The sequence below is a fragment of the Haplochromis burtoni genome, unplaced genomic scaffold (assembly GCF_018398535.1).
Source record: "Haplochromis burtoni strain Fernald_Lab_line unplaced genomic scaffold, NCSU_Asbu1 Contig_192, whole genome shotgun sequence".
Taxonomy (NCBI): domain Eukaryota; kingdom Metazoa; phylum Chordata; class Actinopteri; order Cichliformes; family Cichlidae; genus Haplochromis; species Haplochromis burtoni.
The window spans coordinates 915,981-939,288 of NW_024582553.1; the positions used below are offsets into that span (position 1 = coordinate 915,981).

The window sequence follows — 23,308 nt, forward strand, 5'->3', positions numbered from 1 at the left end:
TTGTAGCCACAGCCATTAAAAGCAATTAAAGAAAATATATTACTTATATCAACGTTATCTCTAAATTGGTCCTCCATATAATATTCACATGTCTCATTAATTGTGTTAAGCACATTCCCTTCTAGATCAATATTGGCTTCAAAGTCATATGATTTATAATCTAAATCACCACTCATTGTAAATGAGCATTCTTTAAATGACTATTATTCTCACAAAAAAACAAAAGACGAAACAACATTAGCAGTCGGCATCTGTCTACCAACATAAAGAGAAAATCCGGTGATCTTATCACAGTCCCATGTCCAAATTACAGCCTGACTCTGGTCCTCTTCCATATGTGTGTGTGTGTGTGTGTGTGTGTGTGTGTGTGTGTGTGTGTGTGTGTGTGTGTAAAAATTTTCTATATATTCCACCTCAAAGGACACAAGACAATCAGCTGGAGGAGGAGGAAATTCCCAATGAGGATGCAGTGGCTCAGGACTCTGACAACCTTTATGGGACCACCGTCTTCTCTTTCTCTGACATCAAACAGCAGTAATATTTCTACTTGCACTCTTCAGTGTTCGTCCATAGAACATCAGTTTGTTTTTTATGTCTTAGGTCTACTAATGAATTAAAAATGTTTTCTTACACCAGTGAAGTTGACTCAGACGTTCACAAGAGTGATGCCATTAAAGGTGAGTCCTGTTTAAAGAGTCATCTGATTCTTGTCTCCACATGCTGTCATTTTAGTCACCTGTTAATCTGTATTTATAATCCTTGATACAGGTGTACCTTACCAACCACCACAGCGTCCATTCATAGTGTCACGCTGGCGTCAGTTCTGGTTTGCACCGGTCACCTCCTTTTTGGGCAACGTCCTGATGTACTTCCTGTTTCTCTTGCTTTTTGCCTACGTGCTGTTGGTGGATTTTGAGCCCCCACCACCCTCAGGCCCAGGTGCTGCTGAGTGTGTGTTGTACTTCTGGGTATTCACCATCGTTTGTGAGGAGATCCGACAGGTGAGTGAAGAGAGACATCTTACTTAGAACTTTATTATTTTTATTTATGAATGTAATAACTATCCCCAAATATAATATATAATGAACTATCCCCAAAGTGCCATTGCGACACAGTGGTTACATGCTCCTGTGTCAAAAGCCTTAGATTCAAGATTGACATTAAAATAAATAAGCAAATTTTTTTTTTTTTATTCGTCACTGATTTTATGTGATTAAACAAACACTAAAAAAAAAATATCACAAATTAAAATCTTATCCTGTCAGATTTTACTCACTTTACATAGTGACAGTAAATGGAAAGTGCTCATCTGTATTTGGATACATGTCACCTAGGTATAGTTGAGTTTTATTTGTTGTTTTTTATGGATCTGTAAAGTCATTTGTCTTCTTCATCAAGACCATTTTTTTGGGGACGATGACTTGGCGTCAAAGGTTCAGACTCTACATTAAGGATCTGTGGAATAAATGTGACCTCACTGCCATCAGCCTGTTCATTATAGGACTAATCTGCAGGTATGGACAAGAAATAAAAAAATAATAGAAATGATCAATTCAAATTTATTTTTTTTCTACAGTAATATTTTTGAATGAGGCTTTGTCATTGCAGATTGTAACATTTGTAAAAACATTGTCCTTGGTTCATATTTGGATGTCTTAAGTGTTCTATAAAATAATTTTCATTTCCGGGTCTTTAGTTAATTTGCAGCTTTGCCACCAGGTGGTGCTGCTTTCACACTGATTCAGCTTTACTGTGCTTGTATTTCAGGATGTTCCACTGGTCATATGAATTTGGACGGGATGTCCTGTGTTTGGACTACATGGTCTTCACCCTTCGCCTCATTCACATTTTTGCCATTCACAAGCAGCTGGGACCAAAAATCATCATTGTAGGAAAGATGGTGAGAAAGTTACCATCAGTTGGCAATATACCAATTATAGACTTTTAATAATATAATGTCAGAAACAAAATGACAATTTCCTCCTCTTGTTCAGATGAAGGATGTCTTCTTCTTCCTCTTCTTCCTGGGTGTGTGGCTCATGGCTTATGGAGTTGCCAATCAGGCTCTGATCTATTCCTACGATCCAAACCTGAATCGCATTTTTCGGAGAGTTTTCTACAGGCCATACTTGCACATCTTTGGACAGATCCCTGTGGAAGAGATGGATGGTACATGTGTTTGTGCAAGTGGCATAAAAATAAGAAAATTGAATGCTACTGTAAAACTTTCTTAACTTTCTCCTTTATGTCTGTTTTGTTGCAGTGGGCAAGGACTGGGATATCAACTGTACACACAATGTGACTTTGATTGAGAGCGGTGAAGAGCCGTGTAGAACTCATGAGAGTAACTGGCTGGTAGTGATTCTGCTAGTCGTATATCTCCTGGTCACCAACATCCTGCTCATCAACCTGCTTATTGCCATGTTTAGGTAAAGAACAAGTCTTTTATTATATCTGAAGGTGCGTTCACATACTGAATGGTTTGACTCAGTGGCTCTGATCTGCTTGTATCCACACAGCTACACTTTCTCTAAAGTGCAGGAACACAGTGACACCTACTGGAAGTTCCAGCGTTACAACCTGATTGTCGAGTACCACTCCCGTCCTTCTTTGGCTCCGCCTTTCATTATCCTCTCACACATCAACCTCTTTATTAAGAGGGTCATCCGCAAAGTGCCCTCTGTAAAGATCCACCACTTTGGTCAGTATTGGATCAGAAGTCGTGGATTTTATTAATATAATAAAATAATTAATACTGCTAATGTATTAAAGTTATTGTCCATTACACATGCTGAATCAGGAAGCCTCAGTTCCATAGTTCTATTATCTTTGAGTTTTTTAATCAGTGACTGTATTTTTTTTTTTAATTAATTGTTTTTATTTTAGTTGCTTACTTAAAATGGAAGCATCTAAATAATTTTCTTGCTCACTGACCTCAGTTCAGCAGTGATGAAAGCATGAAAAGTGAGTTGAAAGGTAATCATTTCAACCCTTGGTCTGTACTATCAGTGTTAGACTTGGAAGCAAAGGCAGCGAACCGATTATCAACGTGGGAAACGATTCAGAAGGAAGACTTCCTGACTGCTCGAAACAAGATCCAGAAAAGCAGCGACTCAGAAAGGCTCAAACGGATGTCTGCCAAGTGAGCACACCTTCATCCTCCACTGTAGCAGCATTATTTATTACTGTGTGACTCCATCATACTGAAGTAAATGTATCTTTGTTTATATAGGGTAGATGGTGTGCTTAAACATCTGAGTGAAAGCAGAGACTTCGAACACAGGCTACGGTCTCTGGAGAATCAGGTAAAACCGAAGCTCCAACTTATCATTTTGTACCATTTGAGTCATTCGTGATACATATGTGGAGCTGCTGTGAAAGAGCACATTGGTTCAGCCAGTTCAGTATTCTAGATAAAGGTTAAAGCATTGAATTGCAGACTTGTTTTGACTGGTATAATAACAGGATGGTAGAATATAGGGAAAACACCTACTATTTAGTACAAAGACAGTTTTATTTGGATTTAGTGTGGCTGATCTTAAGCACCTCTGTAGTAAGAAATTTTATGTTTTGGAGAAAAGCAAGAAGTACTGATTATGGGGAAAAAGCTGTTGTGTCAGTCAGAATGTTTTTAAGCATAGCTTAAGATTAGGATACGTCAGAGCCAACAATTCATGAATTGACTTACATCACTGTGGTCTTTTTAAAATGAGATTTCTTTTTTAGTCACTAGATGGAGCTAGGCTAACTGTATTTAATTTGCTTCCAGTCTTTATATCTTCCTGACAACTGAAGAAAAAAGAATCTTACCATTGAACTTTTTTGTGATTTCTTACCTCTTTGAAGCTAAAAGATACCACACAAACACATGAGATATCAATGGGAAGCCCAGGACGTTCTCTATTTAGTACATCAAGACTTAATACTGTAGCTCAAATAAGCCAAAAGCTATAGACCAAAAACAAATGCCTATTAGAGAGGACATAAATGAATAGGGTGGTTCTCAGGAAGATGTGATAAGCTGGGCTGGACAAATGTTTAACGGGTGGATATGAGTGGTATCAAAGTCAGACGTTTTTTTTTTTTTTTTTTTTAAATGGTCTGTCTTTGATTAAGAAGTTTCCTGTTTTAAAAATATTTTGTCCTATGGAGGGCAATAAAGTAACGTCCACCTTAAAAAGTAATCTTACTCTCTATGTAGTAAAAGTGTTAAAGTATTGCTTTAAGTGTCTTACTGCATAATATTTAATTAACAGTAAATAATCTGTCTTTAGAATTTTTATAGACACAAAGTTAAGACATGGAGTGAACAGACAACCTGAACACATCTATAAAGAAAAAAAGTCCTCCTTTTTTTTTTTCAGGTGCTTTTCATTGAGGTTTAAGAATGAATCTTTTCTAACATATAGTTTCATGATCTTCTGCTTTTTCTTCTCAGATGGAGTACTGCTCCAGTGCACTCAGCTGGGTTGTGGATACTTTATCACAAGGAAGCACATTTAAACCTCCTCGACCTCCACCATTACGAGGTATTTACTAGCAGTTATGAAATCATGCTTGCATAACAGCCTGCATGTTGAAAAGCCACTCTTCATTTACATAGCTTGCTTGACTACTAAGTGGCTGTAGCTCAAGTGGTAGAGCAGGTAATCTGCTAACCACAAGACTGGTAGTCCGATCCAGGGCCGTGCAGAGATGTTTAAAGGGGTGGGTGCTCAAAGTTAAAAAGGGGCATATAGAAGCAGGCTGAAGAACAAGAACCCACATTCATCAAGAATCTAAAATGGAATCGCATCATACTATATCACTGTCATCAGGTGGGGACAATAGAGAGCAATCGTAGTCTGTTTTACCTGATGGGTACAGTGTTGCTGTTGAGGGGTTGCTGCTGATAGTGCTGGAGGGCAGGGCTGTGTTGATCTGAGACTGTAGACTGTGAAGTCCATAGCAGAGATGGTAGCGGATTAAACAAGTGTTATGAGATAATAATAAAATGCCGAGATTGGTTACAGCGCTTAGAACCAAAAGGCAACAAAACTGAGGAATAAACTCGGCTCTGTTTGTGTTCGTGAATCACTCTTTGACTCTCTGCTTCCTTCCATTTCTTCATCTCATCTATTACTCTCCACTTGCTGTTCAGGCACAATTTGCTATTGCATCGATCTATTGCTTAATTATCCACACTTAACAATTTTTGCACCTAATCCATAATAAAGTAATGATAGAAAAATGTTATAGACCCAAAACATTAGAAAGCCCCCCCCCCCCAGCTATTCTTCAGCAAGATACTAAATCCTGACTTGCTGTCCAATGTGTTAGCATTGTGTATTAATATGAGATAGAAAGCACCAAGGTATAGAAAAAAAGTGCCTGTGTGAATGGATGAATGAGGTGTGCTGTACTTTGAGTAGTAACGCACTGTCTAAAAGTCAATTCGTAATGTACTGCTTTCTAAAAAAAAGTTTGCTTTTTTCTTTTTGCTAAAATTTGTCCCTCTCACTCATCTTACTCTACCTGTTCCTCTCTACAGATGCATTTGCCTCCTCTTCCAGCTCAGCTTAATTTAAGGATACCTTAAATCAAAGAGGACACCTTCACTTTGCTCAAGTTCAGGAAAAAAAACAATTGGAGAACACTCTCTCTTGAGAACTTCTATCCAGCCCACCACCTTGATTCTCACTGGACTTGGTTTCCCAAAGCATATAAACACTGCACTGAAAAGAGAAAACATTTTATCCAGCCAATGCAAGACACTTTATGTCTGTGCGTGTGTGCGTGCGTGCGACTTGATACAATTAATGCTGTAAAACATGTTTTAAAGACATGCAATGTTTTACATTTTATTTGATATGATGTGATAGCGTCTATAACCAGTTACAGTAGGAACACATTAATACTTTTTCAGTTACATTAAAAGTGCCCAATATTTGTATGCAAATGTACATACAAATGTATTTGGATGTCTGCATTTTTATTCTTTTCAAATAACTTTCATACAGTATAACGATTCATTTTGATGATAAGTACAAAATAATAACTGTAGTTCAACAATCTTCAAGGATTGATTTATTTGCTTTTACAGTATTCCAGCTAGAATAAATTGATGCATGAAATAGGGTTGTAATAATTAATTGTGTAAAGCGAATAACAGTTATAAAAATTCTCCAAGCATTTCTTTTGCTTTAATGTTTTGTTTGGTCCGTAACTCTGTTGTCACCATTTAAATAGTTTAACTTAGAACCAGAGTCTTCCATTGCCCACATGTGTATAGATAAAAAGGTGGAGCTGTATCCAAGACTGAGCTCAGATTGTTGTCACAAATTGCTTTAGTAACATTCATAAGCATGAATAAAATACACTAATTACATTGCACTAACAGTTTTAATAAAACAAGCTTTTGTTTTTCACAAATCATTAAAAGTATATTTGGGTCAGTAAAACCCTGAGCCACTGACCTGAGGCTGTTGGGTTGGACTGAATTATTGCCAGCATTATTTATTAATGTCTACACAATCCGGATGCCTGTTTTTTGGAGCAGGAAACATTGCGTTGCAACAGGACACACTCCAGTTCTTAGAATGCTGATATACTTGCTTTTCTTCATTGCAGCCACCATGAAATCAGCCATTCACAGACACACTTAAACATGCAGACACATGCACAGAAACCTACAGTTCAGCTGGAAAGTATTCACAAGTTACAGCCTTGTTCCAAAATGGATTCAATTAATTTTTCATCTCACAATTCTACGCATCCTAATTACATACTTTATAATTACAAAGTGAAAAAAGTTTGCTTGAAATTCTTGCAAATGTATTAAAAACAAAACACTGCCTTTTCCATGGCTGCTGCTGGCTGGTTCAGGAGGCTTGGCTGATTTCCCGAGTGATGTCTTGGACAACCTGTCTCCAGCTCCACCTGTGCAGTCTCCTGGGGAGGGCGACGGTGAAGAAGGGCCCAGCATGGATCTTAAAGACAAAGTAGAGGAACATTTTAAGAAGCATTTTCCTTCTAAACCACAGACTGACGAACTAGTTCACCCGGTGTGTGCTGACTGAGATAATACATGCACATGGGGAAACAGGTGGCTGACGCTCTGAATCAATTCCTCATTCATAACAAAGTGAAAAGATGAGCAAATTTTGTAAATTGAGTAAACTTACAATATATAAGGATGGAGATGGTAATCAAGTCAGAAATAGTAGACTATAGAACTGTAGACTTGATCTTTCTAACTGTGGTCATTAATTAGTTGTCAGACTGTCAGGTAGTTCCTCTGAAACTTTTACCGTATGGTATTTTAGGAATCACTGTTTAAATGAAGCTTTAGACACATAATCATTTATGATGTTGTAATCATTCACACATGAGGAAAAACCCAGATCTTTGAGATTTTCTGATTATCTGAGTGAATCAAGGCTAAACTGATTTTTACAGAACTTTATTTTTTTGTGCAGCTGCAGACAGTCTTTGTTTTGACTACAATGCACGTTAAAATTTGTTCACAGACTGACATTCAGTCATTACATGACATTGAAGTATGTTTTGAAAAGCACAGTGTCGAAAATTTTGTCTAAAACACAACATATTTTCCACTGAAAATCCTCTAAATCAGTTTCAGTGGGACGACCCAGAAGGCATCTCTGTAACATATCAGCAAATTATTTTAGAGTCCACTTGCATGACAGGACAGATACAAAACACGAGGATCATGGATTCAAACCAGATCAGGCCTGGGTTCAGCTCAGCTCCAGGCAGTTTATTTTGTCCCAACATGTACTAACAATAAGGTAGTAAGACCCTGATAAAACGTTGTCTAATGTGGCTGTCAGGAAGATATCATCTGTCAGTGAAGGCTGATATTTAATCAGATCACAAATGCTTACAGTGGGAACATTAAAGCACAATTTTTCTGTAAATCTCTTTATTTCTGCCATTACAGTCCTGCTTTTTAAAACACTCGTGGGAGGTACATATAAGTAGACTGTAATCTTACAACATGCACTTTTTATCCTAATTTTGATTTTGGTGTCGCGTTTGTGTTTTTCAGCAAGTAAGCAGCGTGCATCAGCTGAAGTTAGCAGTAACGTGGAACAGGGTTGACATTGCCAAGAGTGAACTCTTCAATGGAGACATCCATTGGAGGGTGAGGAGGGAAAATGATGTTACACAGATGTTACGCTGAAAGAAATACTGTGAATTAAATGAATGACGTGCAGTCTATTGAACCACTTTTGATAGATAAAATTGTTTAACTCTGATTTACAGAATGTTTTGATTAAAGTATTAACCTATCCTAAAACCTGACCTTCTTCCTCCAATCAAACAGTATGAAAATTTGGAGGACTCAATGACTGATGCGCTGATGTCCTTTCTCATAAGTTTTGCTTATCCAGAGAGAATGTGAAGAAAAACCAGTAGCCTTGTGCTTATTGTCCCACCCACTGTTTCCTCAGGTGTCAGGGGTTGTGCAACAGTTAATGGGCGGTGTTTTGCCGTTGCAAAATCACAACATTCTTTAATACAATGTACTTGTGTTTTAACGCACTTGTTTGGACATAATGTGCCATAAATGTTTTTTTTTAATGTCTGGTTTTAATCACTCAAATTCAAAACGTTTCATCCTCTACCAAATTTCACTGGTTTTATTTACAGGTTTGCCACCGGGTGGTGCTGTTACCACACTAAATGAGTGTTACTGTTTATGATTCAGGATGTTCCACCGGTCACACAAATTCAGCTGTGATATGCTTTCCTTTTAAAGTTTTATAATAAATGAGTAGCTATATGTGAACGTGGCCCAGAAATGATACTGGGACAAAGCCAATTAAACTCAAATGCTGCCAAATCATAATGATAATGCCATTCCTGAGTTTCCATCTACTGGCAACCAAATATCTCTAGATCTTTGTATGATGAGTGATGATAAACACTAGATCGTAGTGTTTAGTCAAATTAGTCAAACTTATTTTATAATTGTGTCAATATTTAAATATGATATACAATAGGATCAAGTGTGTGGTGTTTATATGTAGTTTTAATGATCCTCAGTACTGCAGGTTTAAAGCCTGCGATATATAGTGGGACAAAAACCTGTTTAGTCAGCCACTAGTTGTGCAAGTTCTCCCACTTAGAAAGATTAGAGACCTGTAATTTTCATCATAGGTATACCTCAAATATGAGAGACAAAATGAGAAAAAAGAAAATCACATTGTTTGATTTTTTTAAAGAATTTATTTGCTAATTATGGTGGAAAATAAGTACTTTGTCAATAACAAAAGTTCATCTCAATACTTTGTTATATACCCTTTGTTGGCAATGACAGGGGTCAAACGTTTTCTGTAAGTTTTCACACACTGTTTCTGGTATTTTGGCCCATTCCTCCGTACAGATCCCCTCAAGAGCAGTGATGTTTTGGGGCTGTCGCTGGGCAACAGACTTTCAACTCCCTCCAAAGATTTTCTATGGGATTAACATCTGAAAACTGGCTAGGCCACTCCAGGACCTTGAAATGCTTCTTACCAAGCCACTCCTTCATTACCCGGGCAGTTTGTATGGGATCATTGTCATGCTGAAAGACCCAGCCATGTTTCATCTTCAACCCCCTTGCTAATGTGAGGAGGTTTTCACTCAAAATCTCACGATACATGGCCCCATTCATTCTTTGCTTTACACAGATCAGTCGTCCTTGTCCCTTTGCAGAAAAACAGCCGCAAAGCATGACGTTTCTACCCGCATGCTTCACAGTAGGTATGGTGTTCTTTGGATGCCACTCAGCATTCTTTCTCCTCCAAAAACAACAAGTAGAGTTTTTATCAAAAAGTTCTATTTTGGTTTCATCTGATCATACGACATTCTCCCAATCCTCTTATGGATCATTCAAATGCTCTCTAGCAAACTTCAGACGGGTCTGGACATGTACTGGCAGGGGAACACATCTGGCACTGCAGGATTTGAGTCCCTGGTGGCGTGGTGTGTTACTGATGGTAGCCTTTGCTACTTTGGTCTCAGCTCTCTGCAGGTCATTCATTAGTTCCCCCTGTGTGGTTCTGGGCTTTTTGCTCATCGTTCTTGTGATCATTTTGACCCCATGTGATGAGATCCTGCATGGAGCCCCAGATCAAGAGGGATTATCAGTATGTCTTTCATTTTCTAATAATTGCTCCCATAGTTGATTTCTTCACACCAAGCTGCTTACTTATTGCAGATTCTTCTTCCCTGACTGGTGCAAGTCTACAATTTTGTTTCTGGTGTCCTTTGACAGTTCTTTAGTCTTGGCCATAGTGGAGTTCGGAGTGTGACTGTTTGAGATTGTGGACAGTTGTCTTTTATACTGATAACGGGTTCAAACAGGTGCCATTAATACAGGCAACAAGTGGAGAACAGAGGAGCCTCTTATAGAAGAGCATAACTTCGTCTTTATGAAGTTATGCTTAAGCAAGTGGAATCCATGCACATATTGGGCTAACTTTCAGCTGAATAATAATTCTAGTAATAATTTTCTGACTGAAATTGGCCTTTAAAACAAATATATTTGCCTTTGCATGATTATTGCAGGCAAATCTCTGGCTTTTACTTCTTGTGGGAATGAGCACCACAGAGACGCATAACTAACAGTCTCTGTTGCAAATGTGTTATATTTTTAGTTTCTAATAACAATTAGAGAACCTAAGTATGCTGAGCTGTCAGTTTGCTACAGTGGTGTCTAAATGTGTCATTGAGGGTGTTCAGTTTCCTCACGTGAGATGCCAGTGACCAGGTAAGGTGATGAGGAAGGATTGGAATAAACACTACACCAGCTCAGACTCTGTGTCTGAGTAGTTTGTGGTTTTGACTGGCTTTTCCTGTTTTCAGAGTTTAGAGGAACTGTTTGCCTCTGTGAAACCACACCCATACCTTAGTGCTGGCTGCACCTACTTTTATTGTGGACACTGAGAGACGTTAGTGGCAGGGAATAGGGTTTCAGCAGTAAGCCACAAGGTGAAGTATGGTCAGAAAAAGTCACTTTTAGTTCTTCTGCACACATTTCTCACTGAGCTCGACTGAAAGGGAAGCATGAATGACACTGGAGCAAACGTAGAAGGAGGGAGAATAGAAGAAGCCGGTAGAGATAACAACACAGACATTATCTGCCAGACTGAGAAGAGCCAGGTAAGTCAGCTTTCGCTAAAATCTTTCAGCTGCTGTTACGATATCATGGTGGCATGTCGGACAAAAGAAAACAAAACAAAAGACAAAGTAAAGAACCAACAAAAAAACCCTACATTTAAAGATTTTTTTTTTTAAAGTGCAAGCTATACTTGAAAAAAATCCTCACAATGAAGTTCCAAGTAACAGTGAATGTGTCCACAGGTCGTATCCACAAACTTCTTGGAAAACTATGCACAACAAGCTTTGTAAACGTGCCGGTGAACAAACATCTACTATTTCAGCTGCAATTTGTTGATACAAAACTTGTCTAACTGGCTGGCCGTAAAACAAGCTTTAATAAGTAGAAACAGGTTCAGTGCAACATTTCTATAGCAGTTCACTGACTGTTACTTAACAGAAAAAAATGGAAAGCACACTTATGTCTACTAGTCTACATACAGCATCCTAAACATAAGCATGTAGTTAAGCACTTCATCATGTTTACTAATAACGTTGATGATGGCTGCATTCCATTCCATTTAGCTGGTGAGGTGATGCGTTCACATTAGCGATGAGTAAAGCAAAGCTTTTGTGAAACAATGAAGCTTTCAAAGCAAGTGTGCTATAGTTGTATTAAGGTTTAAAAAGATTTCTCACACTCGTCTCCACACTGACACCTGCTATTTTTGCAGCCTGAACACTGAAAAAAGGCTACTTATCACAGAAAGAAATATATGCACTACAAATAATTATGATCAACATATATTTGGGAAAAATAATTGTTCAAGTAAGGGAAGAAAAACATTGAGATTGTTAAAGACAGCAATCAGTAGACGTAAAGACCAAGGCTAATTCAAAAGCTTAATAGAAAAATATGTTTTTTGGCTTGTGGGTTGTGTTGTTCTACTACAGAATATGTGCATACACAGACTCACTGTTAAACTATGTTAAACTAAGAAATATGTAGATGTTTGTCACTATTTAACAACATTTTAAAAATCCTTTCAGAGTTGCTTCCCCAAAATCATCAAGAAACGAGTGTGCAGCACTTTTGTAGAAGATTCCTTCAGGTACTGTGACCTCAGCCTTTTGATAGTGACATGTCTGTATTTTAAGTTTTCTTGGTGACGTTTTATGCTTCCACCTCTCTCAGTAATGGTGCATTGTGTCAGTGCGGGGCTGCGAGAGATGACCATGCCTCTGTGGCTGTTGGAGACTATTTCAGCACAGCCATCGTGAACCAGTGGAAAAGTGTGCAGCACTCCTCTGAACAACCAACTGATGCCTTTGGAGAGGTGCAGTTTGCAGGAGCCAGCAAGAGGCACAGCTATGTGGGTTTTTTTCTTCATTTTGTCCCATAACGCTTTATCTCTACAGTTTTTGAAAATGTGAGCACGTTATTAAAGGAAAATTCTCGTAAAGGTGGGTTAAATAAAAATCAAGATAAATCCGAAGCTCTGGTAGCCAGTAGTTTTCCTGACCTTCAACCTACTACTGCTACACCTGAGTAAACAAAGTCAGTACAGATAAAGTGACAAGATTAAAACCCATAAGAACTCAATGTTGACACAGGTATCACTGCCACTTTACACCCTTTTTTTTTTAAACATCGACTTTCGAATAGTTTGCCAGACAGTAAAAATGATTCTGGGCTCTTTTGGGTCACTCTTTCGAGTGTCATTTTTATTTTCTAAGTTTTAATTACAAATTAAAGGTTCAAACAACTGAGGCATCTTTTTAGCTTTAATACTAGATCACAGTTCATTAATGTACAAGTCGTTGGGCATTGTTGACATGTGCTTGTTTCCTTTAATTCATCAAATCTGTAAACTTAGTTCCTGCGCCTGTCATGGAGCACTGAGCCTTCGGTGGTGTACAACATATTGACAACCCATTGGCGTCTTCCTCTACCCAACCTGGTTGTTTCTGTTGTGGGTGGAAATAGCAGGACACAGATAAAGACCTGGGTACGGGAGGTCCTCAGACAGGGACTGGTGAAAGCGTCACAAAGCACAGGTAAAACTTTATGCATTACAAACTCATCTATGATGTTAACAGTATGATTGGAATTTCTGTGAGCTGTTTGCTGAAATATTTTATTGTTGGTTAGCAGATGCCATCATATTTTCAACACAGTTCCTTATGCCATATAAAATGTCTAAAATACTCTCAACACATGCCTTACCTGAACTTAGTTTCTAGATTTTAAAACTGATTTTAAAAAAGTTGCCCCAAAAAGCAGATTCTGTTCATCTGGACGTAGCATTTTGAGCTTCGAAAACGCTTCCTTACCTGGATAATTGAGCATGCATCAAGATATACAAGTTGTCTTAATGCAGTCACATAAAATTGCGATAGTGCATTAAAGTAGCAATTGTACACAATTTTACCCAGCCTCACTGAAAAGTACAAGTGCATCAAAACAAAGCTAAACATGAGCCTGGGTACGGCTTAAATGCAGCAATCTGAGCATCTGCTCCCGCACTGGCCACTGGAAGGAAAAGGACTCCATCAGAGGCCATGCAGCAAGCAAAATCTTTTCTCGGTGTAGAGCTATAGTTTTCAGTTACCTCTACAGGAAAAATCAAAACATGGATATGGGACAAGTTGACCAATGTGGCACAAGGCTTCATACACCAGAGAAGAAAGCTGGTAATTGAGCAGGTCCGACACCAATACAAAGTAAAAGGATCCACAGAAGCAAACTCACATTCCAACAGGCTAACCTGGAACACAGTAAGCTCACCTGGAAGGATATCTGGGAAATGGAAGGAAGCAGACTCACAGCCAGCTATGATGTCCATTCAACAAACCAAAACATCAGTAGGGAAGAGAAGGTCCTATGTGTGCTCTCTACCAAACTCCGGTAATTCTGAGGCATCTCCTTTATCAGCTGCTACACCAGCCTATCTCCAGGCCTTTACACCTGGAGGCTGGATCTGCCAGCAATGCACTCACTCATCCAATGTCTGAACTGCCAAACATAATTTCCGTTGTGAGAGCAGGAGAATGTCTGGTGACGTTATCAGCAAGAGTATGCACAACCCTCCTTGACCCTGGACGTGCAGGTAGACCTTGATCACAAACTGCTCCTTCCAACAGAGATAATAACAGCTTATCTCTGGCCAGACCCCATCTTGTGGCCAGAAGACACTATGCCTCCTGGAACACACCTGGCATGACAGGTGTTGTTGTTGGAGATGTTGTGGGCATAAAATGAAATACACTTAAGACAAATAGTGCCTACCTGATGTTCCCAGTAAAGTAGTTTCCTCCCCTAGCACTCAAGACACCAAGATGGAAGCAGTAATGATTGCGCAGTGGATTATAAGGTCTAATAAAGCATACTATGTTACTCCCTGGACCCTGGCCTTAATTTTTGTGCACCAATTGTGATTTTCACTTTTACATTTTACACTGCATTCCAACTTTTTCCACAAATGGGGAAACATTTAGTGACATGTCACAGTAATCTACGTAGTATACAGGTTGAACCAGGCCATTTACCATTTATCTGTTTCCCCCAGGTGCATGGATCCTAACTACAGGCCTGCATGAAGATGTTGGCAGGTGTGTTGGACAGGCGGTGAGAGATCATGCAGCTGCAGCATCTTCAGTGTCCCTCAACAAGGTGGTAGCGTTGGGCATTGCTCCGTGGGGCCTCGTGGAAAAGCGAGAGCAGCTGGTCAAACCTCAGGTAGTACAGACATTACACATTTAAACATTTTTCAAAGCATTAAAATATATCATGTTCACCTTTATTGTCCAAAAAGCTCACTTAAAGATTTGATTTATATTTGTCTTTTTAATTGTGTTTTTTTGTTTTAGTTGCTTATAATTAATACAAACAGCCTTTTATGTGTCCCAATTTTAAATGACTAAGATTGTGTGGATTTTAGTGCTCAAAGTAAGGTAAATCCATGCTTACCATGCTTTATTTATTATTATTTATTTATTATTTATTTTATATAAATTCAATCCATTATTATTATTATTATTATTTCCATAGTCTTGGGACAAGACTGTATTTGCATCTTCTATTGAAACACATATAAATAAAGAAACACTAGTATACCCGGTTTTCTGCTTCTGCAGGGGAGCTTTCCTGCAAAGTACAATGCCCCAAACGCATCACAGAACTCCTGCTCCCTGGATAACAACTACCAGGCCTTTCTGCTGGTGGACGATGGTAGTGTGGGCCGCAGAGGAGGAGAAACAGAGTTCAGAGCCAGACTGGAGGAATACATTTCCCATCAGCGCACAGGCATATGGGGTCAGAGATGGTACCATAAACTTTAAAGTAAAATATTATATTACGGATTATGAGGGAGCTTAAGCGAAGTTTTATCTGAATACTGATAACACGTTGTCAGCCCAATATTTTCCACTCATTTTTTTTTTTAGCTAAAGTTAATTGAGAGTTATTTGTGCTTAATTTAACAAAAACATTTGATCAAGATTGGAAGATGCTAAAAATTGTTGTATCTTTTTAAAGGAAGTGGCAGCATTGAAATCCCTGTCCTTTGTATGCTGATATCAGGGGAAACAGACATGCTGAAGGTAAAGTCTGCTCATTATCACAACATTAATTGTGACTTACTATTTAAATTGTGTGAATGTTTCTTTCATGGTTTTTGTAATGTCTGTCAGAGAATGGATCTCTCTTTAAAAAGCTGCATCCCCTGGCTGGTTCTGGCTGGCTCAGGAGGCTTGGCTGATTTCCTGAGTGATATCTTGGAGAACCTGTCTTCAGCTCCAGCTGTGCCGTCCTCTGGTGAAGGCAACAGTGAGGCTCTTAAAGCTCCCAAGGTGGATCTCAAAGACAGAGTGGCAGAACGGTTTAAGAAGCATTTTCCTTCAGAGGCACAGACCGACAAACTAGTTGAGCAGGTGAGTGCTGAGAACAGATGCACTGCATTTACTCTGCAGATGAGCTGGAGGAAACACTTTCTGTCTCTGCATATTTATCAACTACAGACTAGACTGTTGTGTATTTTAGCACTGATATTCAGAACTAAATCTTAGTGTTTAGCTTGATCTTACTGTCAGTGTGTCAGGATCACAATTCCAAGTTTATTCACATTATATTTTTTAGTGTAGTAATTTACTAAAATTACTTTCTCAATTTGTTACAAATTGTTGAAACTTCAGGCTGCTATTTGTTTCACCACAGTGACAAAAAGTTAATTCACTCACAAGCTGTGAAAGTTGTTTTTATAGAACCAAATCATATATGCAAGCTTATCAATGCAACTGATCAATCAGCACTAGCCCAAAAGCAAAATCTAATAGCCTTAAAAAGTACTGTTTACAATAAATGAATGCATTTGTGTTCAATGTGTTTTAGAAACATGAAACGGGGTATTCAGGCTGCTTTTTCACTCATTTGCAGTCCAGTCTGACCATTTTCAAAGATGGTGTAGTGCAATTTTCAGTTAATAAAGTCTGCAGTTGCGACTGTTTTTTTCTCACCTGCGCTGTTGCTGCCACTATCTTTCTCCGGTGCTGGCCTCATACAGTCAGCAGATAACATAGTTGAGCAGGCTACTCCAGGTCATATTGACCTTCACTATTAGTAATTATACAAAGGAAAGAAGATTTAAGATAAGGAAGCGGTTCAGTGTGAGGCGTGTTTATCAAATCTGATCATTAAATCCATCCGCCAATGTTTCCAGTTCAGTAACTGTTTCTGTAAAAGAACCATTATCAGTGGTATTGCTAGGGATGAAGGTGCACACGCATCACCAAACATCGCACACACTCCTTTGTGCCGTTCTATTTTACCATGTCCAGATGTTTGCCATCAGGGGCAGTGGATATGACTGAACCTGTGGACAAATGGATACAACAGAACATCTAACTTTGTTATTAGTACCTTTCAAAGTCTGGGATAAAACTCCAACGTAGCCACGTGTTTCCACACAGCCACCATACATCAAACACTACTGATCTAAATTTTACAGCAGAGTGATAGATCAGCATTTTCTTTCTATACAGTGCTTTGTGATCTTTACTTTTGTAAGGTAATCAGTTTGTTTAAAACAGTTTAAAGCATCCCAAAGGCCTTTACAATGATCATTTACTGTCCCCACATCAGTGATGGCATTGTGAAAAACAAAACAATCAATCACATTTAGCTCTAAATGTAAAAGTTCTTTGGATGCTCAAAGCATGTTTCAGGCCAAGTAGAATCCCTTAATTAAGTGACCCCAAAATCCCTAACCCTAACCCCTAGTCTGGGTTGTCAACTGTGCATGGACTGGTCCCTGCTTCCTGCTGGGTCTCTGAAGATTTCTGATCAGCAGCCAGTCTCAGTTTGGAGTTTCCAGCCGTGGGATGAATTCTTCCAGCAGTACTCTGGCTACTGCACCTGTATCTCCTTTACTGGAAGGAAAAACTTCTAACTATTTTGAAAGCATATCAACCATCATCAATCAACATTTAACTTTCTGTTCAGTAAACTTTACTTGTGGGATATCAAAAGCTTATCTGTGATACCTGTAGAGTTTTGATGACTGTACATGAATTGTTAGTCACAGAAATCATAGAAAAATCATAGAAAGGCCAGGTCAGCCTTGACTTTCAGGGCCTACAGAGCAGCTTGTAATAGCACATAAGGAGAAGAACAAACTGATGGGGGTGAACAGGAAAATGATGCGTTGTCTGCTGTGTTATGCAGAGGGGGGGGCGCAGACTTTAAGATACTCAGTCGACCTCTTGTGAGCCTCTGCCCCGGAGCCATTAGATCCTTTGTCTAGTTAAGACATCAGAAATTGCTTTGGACTGAAGCCCAGAAACCTGCGCCACTCTTCCCCACCCTTTGGCCAAACGGAGAATGTTAGTGACTAATAAACATAGTGGACACTCAGTCACAGTCATTTCTTAGCATGGTGTGCAGTGTGCCCTTAATAAAATTTCAGGAAAGTGGACAGGTGGAGGACATTGATTATTATTAATTTGCTTTTTAAATGTTTCTTTAAGTTGAATTTTCTGGTTCTACCTTTCCTTCACACTCAGAGGGGAAAATGTGAGTAATAAAATAAAGCTGTAAAAATTTGCCTTAGCTGAGATGAGTCAACATTACCTGTGTGGCACGTTGTTGACTTATCAGGTGTCGACACCCTGTTCCTGTCACGGCACTTGGTTTTGTGTTTGATTTGTACTCCTTGATTATTGTTATTTTCTGTTCATGTTATGTTTGTTGCTTTTAGCTTCTAGTTTCAGTCACGGTGTCCTCCCTGTGTTCCACGTTTCATATCCCATCAGTCATGTCTCAGTGTCAAGGCCGCCATACATCATACATCATATTTTACTTTGACAGTGTCGCGTCCTGTGTTAGTGTGTTCAGTTTTGCTTCCCTTTGTCTTGTTTTGTCTGGTTAGTCCCACCTGTGTTTTTACCTGTTCTCCAGCCTCTCATTACCCTGCCTGTGTATTTAAGTCTTCCCCTGTTTGTTGTCGCAACCTCTACGTTGCTGTGGGTCGTGTGTAGTTCCATGTCCTCAGGTCAAGCCACTAATGACCAGGAGTTTCTTAGTTCTAGTTCATGTTTTGTTGGTTTCTTTAGTATACATTTGTTTTGTTTTTAGTTTGTTTCTCCAGGCAATAAAAGTGCCGCCTTTAGTTAAGTATTCTTTCTCTGATTTTAGCAATAAACTCTGAGACTGAAATCTGAGTTTCATGTACGTGAACAGCTGACAATATTGTTTCCCTGCTCACGTGCACACTAAACTCAAACAGGAAACTCAGATTTGGCAAGCTTTGAGCTTGTTTTTAAACTAAATCCAGAGTATGATAGTATTAGAGTGTGTGTTGATTAGCTTATCTGTCATACTAGGAATTTATCCTGCCTAATCAGAACACACAGGCTGTGCAATTTAATCTTTTTCCAAAAAAAAATAATTTGTGATCATGTCTCTGTCATTCCTGTTCCCTTTTCCCATCTTCTGTCTCCAGGCTTTGAACATTTACCAGAACAGACATTTGATTACAGTCTACCAAGGAGAGCACGAGAGTCCAAATGACTTTGACACAGTCCTGCTTAAAACACTCGTGGGAGGTATGTAAGTAGACTGTAATTTTACAACATAGCAGCAACATGCACTTTTAGTCCTTATTTTGATTTTTGTGTTGTCTTTATGTTTTTCAGCAAGTAAGCAACATTTATCAGCTGATGCCAACCCTTATACTGATGAGCTGAAACTAGCAGTAACGTGGAACAGGGTTGACATTGCCAAGACTGAACTCTTCAATGGCGACATCCAGTGGAAGGTGAGGAGGGAAAAAGACATCACACTGAAAGAAGAATTCATACAAAACATCACACTATACAGTCTATTGTAACACTTTTGACAAATAAATCACTGATTTATTTGTCAAATCTGATTTATGGAGGAATATTTGGCAATATTGGGCGACCGTGGCTCAGGGGGTTGGGAATCGCATCTGTAACCGGAAGGTCGCTGGTTCGATCCCTGGGCTCTCTGTCCTGGTCGTTGTGTCCTTGGGCAAGACACTTTACCCTACTTGCCTACTGGTGTTGGCCAGAGGGGCCGTTGGCGCGATATGGCAGCCTCGCTTCTGTCAGTCTGCCCCAGGGCAGCTGTGGCTACAACTGTAGCTTGCCTCCACCAGTGTGTGAATGTGAGAGTGAATGAATAGTGGCATTGTAAAGTGCTTTGGGTGCCTTGAAAAGCGCTATATAAATCCAATCCATTATTATTATTATAAAAAATGTTGACCTGTCTTAAATATGATCTTCTTCCTCCAATTAAACAGTATGAAGATTTGGAGGACTCAATGACGGATGCATTGATCAATGACAAGCCCCAGTTTGTTCGGCTTTTCATTGAGAATGGCTTGAACATCCTGGAGTACCTAACTTTTGGCAGGCTGGAAACCCTTTATCGCTCTGTGCCAGATGGGACCTTGCTCTATCAGCTACTACAACAGTGCCTAGCAGAGCGGCTGGCAATAGTGGAGCGTCACTCACCATCAGAAAAACAGAATTCATCTACAAGATTGTTGAAAGATAACAATCAGGATGGACCAGTGAAGGAGGTCACCCTTTTTGAGGTAAGTTTGGGAATCAAAGAGATTCTATCCTTTTTCATTAATTATGCTTAAATAGATCAATAAAGAATGTGAAGAACATCTGACACTGTTGTGCTTATTGTCCCACCCACGTGTTTCCTCAGGTGTCAAGGGTCCTGGAGCTGTTAATGGGTGATGTCTGCCAGCCTTTCTACTATCACACTTTGAGATTAGAGTTCACTTCATCCAAAGGGACAGCTCTGAGGGTACTCTGAACCTTTCAGAATATGCACACACTGTTCTTGTGGTTATAGGATCTCTTTTTCATGGTTGACCTGGTAATAAGTATTATTTCTTCATTCATCAAAGCGTGCCAGTAAGGTTCTGCGTGGACATTGCAAGTATCAGGACCTGCCCTGCCCCGATCCCTGGGCTTCGCTTTTCCTCTGGGCGGTATTGCAAAACCGCAGTGAGATGGCAATTTTCTTCTGGGAGATGGTAAAAGCTCTGCGACAAATTTAAAAAATGTTCTACTTGTGTTCAGCTGGTTTAAAAGCCACAGTCAAGATACAACTGGTGTCTCCAGTGTTAATAGTTCTGGAGTTGTGCCTTTCTAAAGGGTTATGAGGCGATTACTTCATAGTTAACAGAAGAAAAAAAGGAATTGAAAAATCATCTTATACAGATTTACAGTATGTCTGACAGAGTCCTTGGTGTATGAATGGATAAATAGATTATTTGAATTTGTTATTTGAGTGAAATCGTAGTTTTTAGGTGAAGTTAAGCGATATTGGACATTTGTGAGAATGAGATGCAGCTAGTGCTATTTGTTACATGTGTGCCGTTAATTACAATGTGTTGTTAATGATTATTTTATGATCTAAGCATTGATTATATTAAATGTAAATCATATGATAACATATGACATATCACAATGTTAAATCTTAATCTAAAAGCAAATAATAACTATAAAATAATCAAATTCAATTCTGAACTCACTAGATTTAAGCATTTAGTTTTTAAATTAATATGGCAGCAACTGTTGAGTAGATGTTTTCTTACACACTGCAACTTTGTGATCAGAGTTAGCAGCTAGTGATGATAATCCTTTTTTTAAGCCTGCAGCCTCTGTAAATGTTACGTAGTTGGGCATGAACTAGTACACGAGATGCTGCAGGTTCTACTCCAGCTTGCAGTAGATCTTGTGAAAAATCGCAGTAGAACTATAAATCTAAAATGCATATATATAGTCCCTTTAAGCAAATTGCCACTTAGACTTCATGCAGCAGGTAAATGTGTTAATGATTGTCTGTGTGTGCTGTACCAGTTAGACTACTTCAACAGAACGAACTGAGATAATAATGCAGACAGTATTAGATACAATGAATTTACTTTTTGCACCTGTGTCTTTGCTTTACTTTCCAGGCAGGTGAGGCAGTCCTGAGTGCTCTTGGTGGCAGTAAAATACTCAGAGAACTGTCCAAACTTGAGGTAGAGAATGAAACCAAACTCTCCATGAAAGAGCTGGCCCAGAGGTTTGAGAACCTGGCACATGGTGAGACATTAGAAGAGACAATATTTGTTATCTACTTTCATAAAAGTTTCATGAAGTGTCCTTTGAATTTTCCTTTTAACAGCTGATGTAACACAATTGTAGCAAAACCTATCTAACACTTTACACAATAGTAACGAAACATTTCATTACAGTAAATATCTTTTTGAATGTGCTGTAACTAAGTTTAAGGATATAGTTCCTCTAATGTCATCTTCTTCAATGCTAGAGTACAGAGCAGCTACTTAAACCTGACTCTCACAGAGGTGTGGGAGAGAAGTGTTTGACTCTTTAATATAAGTCTCAAATATGTAGCTTAAAGCAGATAACTTGGAGAGCTGGAGAGGAAATGGCATCTCAAACACTTTGAAGATCTTCATTTAGCCTGGAAAAAGTGTTTTATGTTCTGTAAAATCCCTCCATAAAGTGATGAACATAAGAAAATAAAAACAACTCCTGCTTTCTTTTCTGCAGTGTAGCCAGATTGAAAGAGTCACATGTCTCTTGAGCTGAATATTTCTTACATTTTTAATGAATACATAAAATTTGAAGTTATTTAATTTTAACCATTTGAGAAAATATAAAGGTTCATAACCATTTCACATATGTAATTATGTACATCTATGTTGAATACTGCAGATATATATTTGTACTTCAGCTGAGCATTTATTAGTCCCCATTCCTACAAGTGTGTTCAAATATTTCCCACCATTAATTCATTCTTTGATGTTAAATATGATTATCCCATCTCTATTAATCATCTTTGAACAGAAACAGGATAATTGCAGGTTATAAATGATCTTCTTATATTCTCTGACAATGGACTCGTCTCTGTGGTTGCTAGAACTCAAGAACTCAAGAGAAATTCCTTTAGAATTTCAGTTGTATCCAAAAAAGATTAACAAGAAAAGTAACTAATGGGGCGATAAAATCAACAGCTAACTTCAAAAATTAAGGCTCCAAATTGTTTGGACCTGCTGATTAGAAAATCAGCAGACTTTAAACTTTTGGATACTTTCTAGTATCCAAAAGTTTAAAGTCTTTGAGCACATCTGATGCTCTCACCACGCTTAAAGTAAAGGAGTGGTCGGCCACAGAATTATCAGAGAATGCAGCTGAGGAATGCTCATAAGAAATATTTACTTTCTTCAGCAGTGTGCCAGATATTACAAAATGTTCATTAAAACAACCAAGCATGTCAGCCTTCTCATAAATATGACGCAAGTGTTTATAAGGGCATGGGGGAAGCGCTGTGCCATTGTTTTCATAAATGTAAAGAGGTTTTAGAGATTGTTTGAAGTCTCTATAACAAAGTGATCAGCTTTGGCTTTTCTAATGGCAACTGTGCATGTATTGCACATTTTTTTACCAGCATATGCTTTTAATTGCATGTTTGTATTGAACAAATATGCATGAATGATTAACGCATTTATTTTATCCAGGCTTGTCTACAGTCTCAGTCTTTATTTTGGCATTAGCCAGGCTCTACTCTCTCATCTTCAGCTTGTTCACTACAACTCTCTACTCTTGACAGGCACATGTAAAGGTGACCATATTTCTCCTAGTCTTGGGTCATTTACACTGGCTTCCAGTA

The 23,308-nt window shown here is 38.7% G+C and overlaps 2 protein-coding genes across 2 annotated transcripts in view; both read left to right on the forward strand.

Moving 5' to 3' along the window:
- The window catches only part of LOC102292908 (transient receptor potential cation channel subfamily M member 4), a gene marked incomplete in the record, with an annotated part of 17,139 nt that extends 10,790 nt beyond the window's left edge, over positions 1–6,349 (forward strand). The window contains 12 exon segments of the mRNA XM_014337861.2: positions 421–534; positions 637–677; positions 769–1,001; positions 1,399–1,514; positions 1,768–1,900; positions 1,995–2,169; positions 2,264–2,429; positions 2,520–2,701; positions 3,010–3,142; positions 3,233–3,305; positions 4,439–4,529; positions 5,531–6,349. Of these exon segments, the coding sequence (XP_014193347.1) occupies positions 421–534; positions 637–677; positions 769–1,001; positions 1,399–1,514; positions 1,768–1,900; positions 1,995–2,169; positions 2,264–2,429; positions 2,520–2,701; positions 3,010–3,142; positions 3,233–3,305; positions 4,439–4,529; positions 5,531–5,562 (1,489 nt within the window).
- Positions 6,350–10,897: 4,548 nt separating this feature from the next.
- LOC102292284 (transient receptor potential cation channel subfamily M member 4) overlaps positions 10,898–23,308 on the forward strand; it is a 123,925-nt gene continuing 111,514 nt past the window's right edge. The window contains exons 1-14 of the mRNA XM_042226036.1: positions 10,898–11,151; positions 12,139–12,200; positions 12,284–12,461; positions 12,966–13,146; positions 14,658–14,827; positions 15,226–15,403; positions 15,626–15,690; positions 15,781–16,020; positions 19,086–19,188; positions 19,279–19,400; positions 19,908–20,204; positions 20,327–20,428; positions 20,532–20,660; positions 21,588–21,717. Of these exons, the coding sequence (XP_042081970.1) occupies positions 11,056–11,151; positions 12,139–12,200; positions 12,284–12,461; positions 12,966–13,146; positions 14,658–14,827; positions 15,226–15,403; positions 15,626–15,690; positions 15,781–16,020; positions 19,086–19,188; positions 19,279–19,400; positions 19,908–20,204; positions 20,327–20,428; positions 20,532–20,660; positions 21,588–21,717 (2,053 nt within the window). The 5' untranslated portion in view covers positions 10,898–11,055. The remainder of the gene's footprint in view (positions 11,152–12,138; positions 12,201–12,283; positions 12,462–12,965; positions 13,147–14,657; positions 14,828–15,225; positions 15,404–15,625; positions 15,691–15,780; positions 16,021–19,085; positions 19,189–19,278; positions 19,401–19,907; positions 20,205–20,326; positions 20,429–20,531; positions 20,661–21,587; positions 21,718–23,308) is intronic.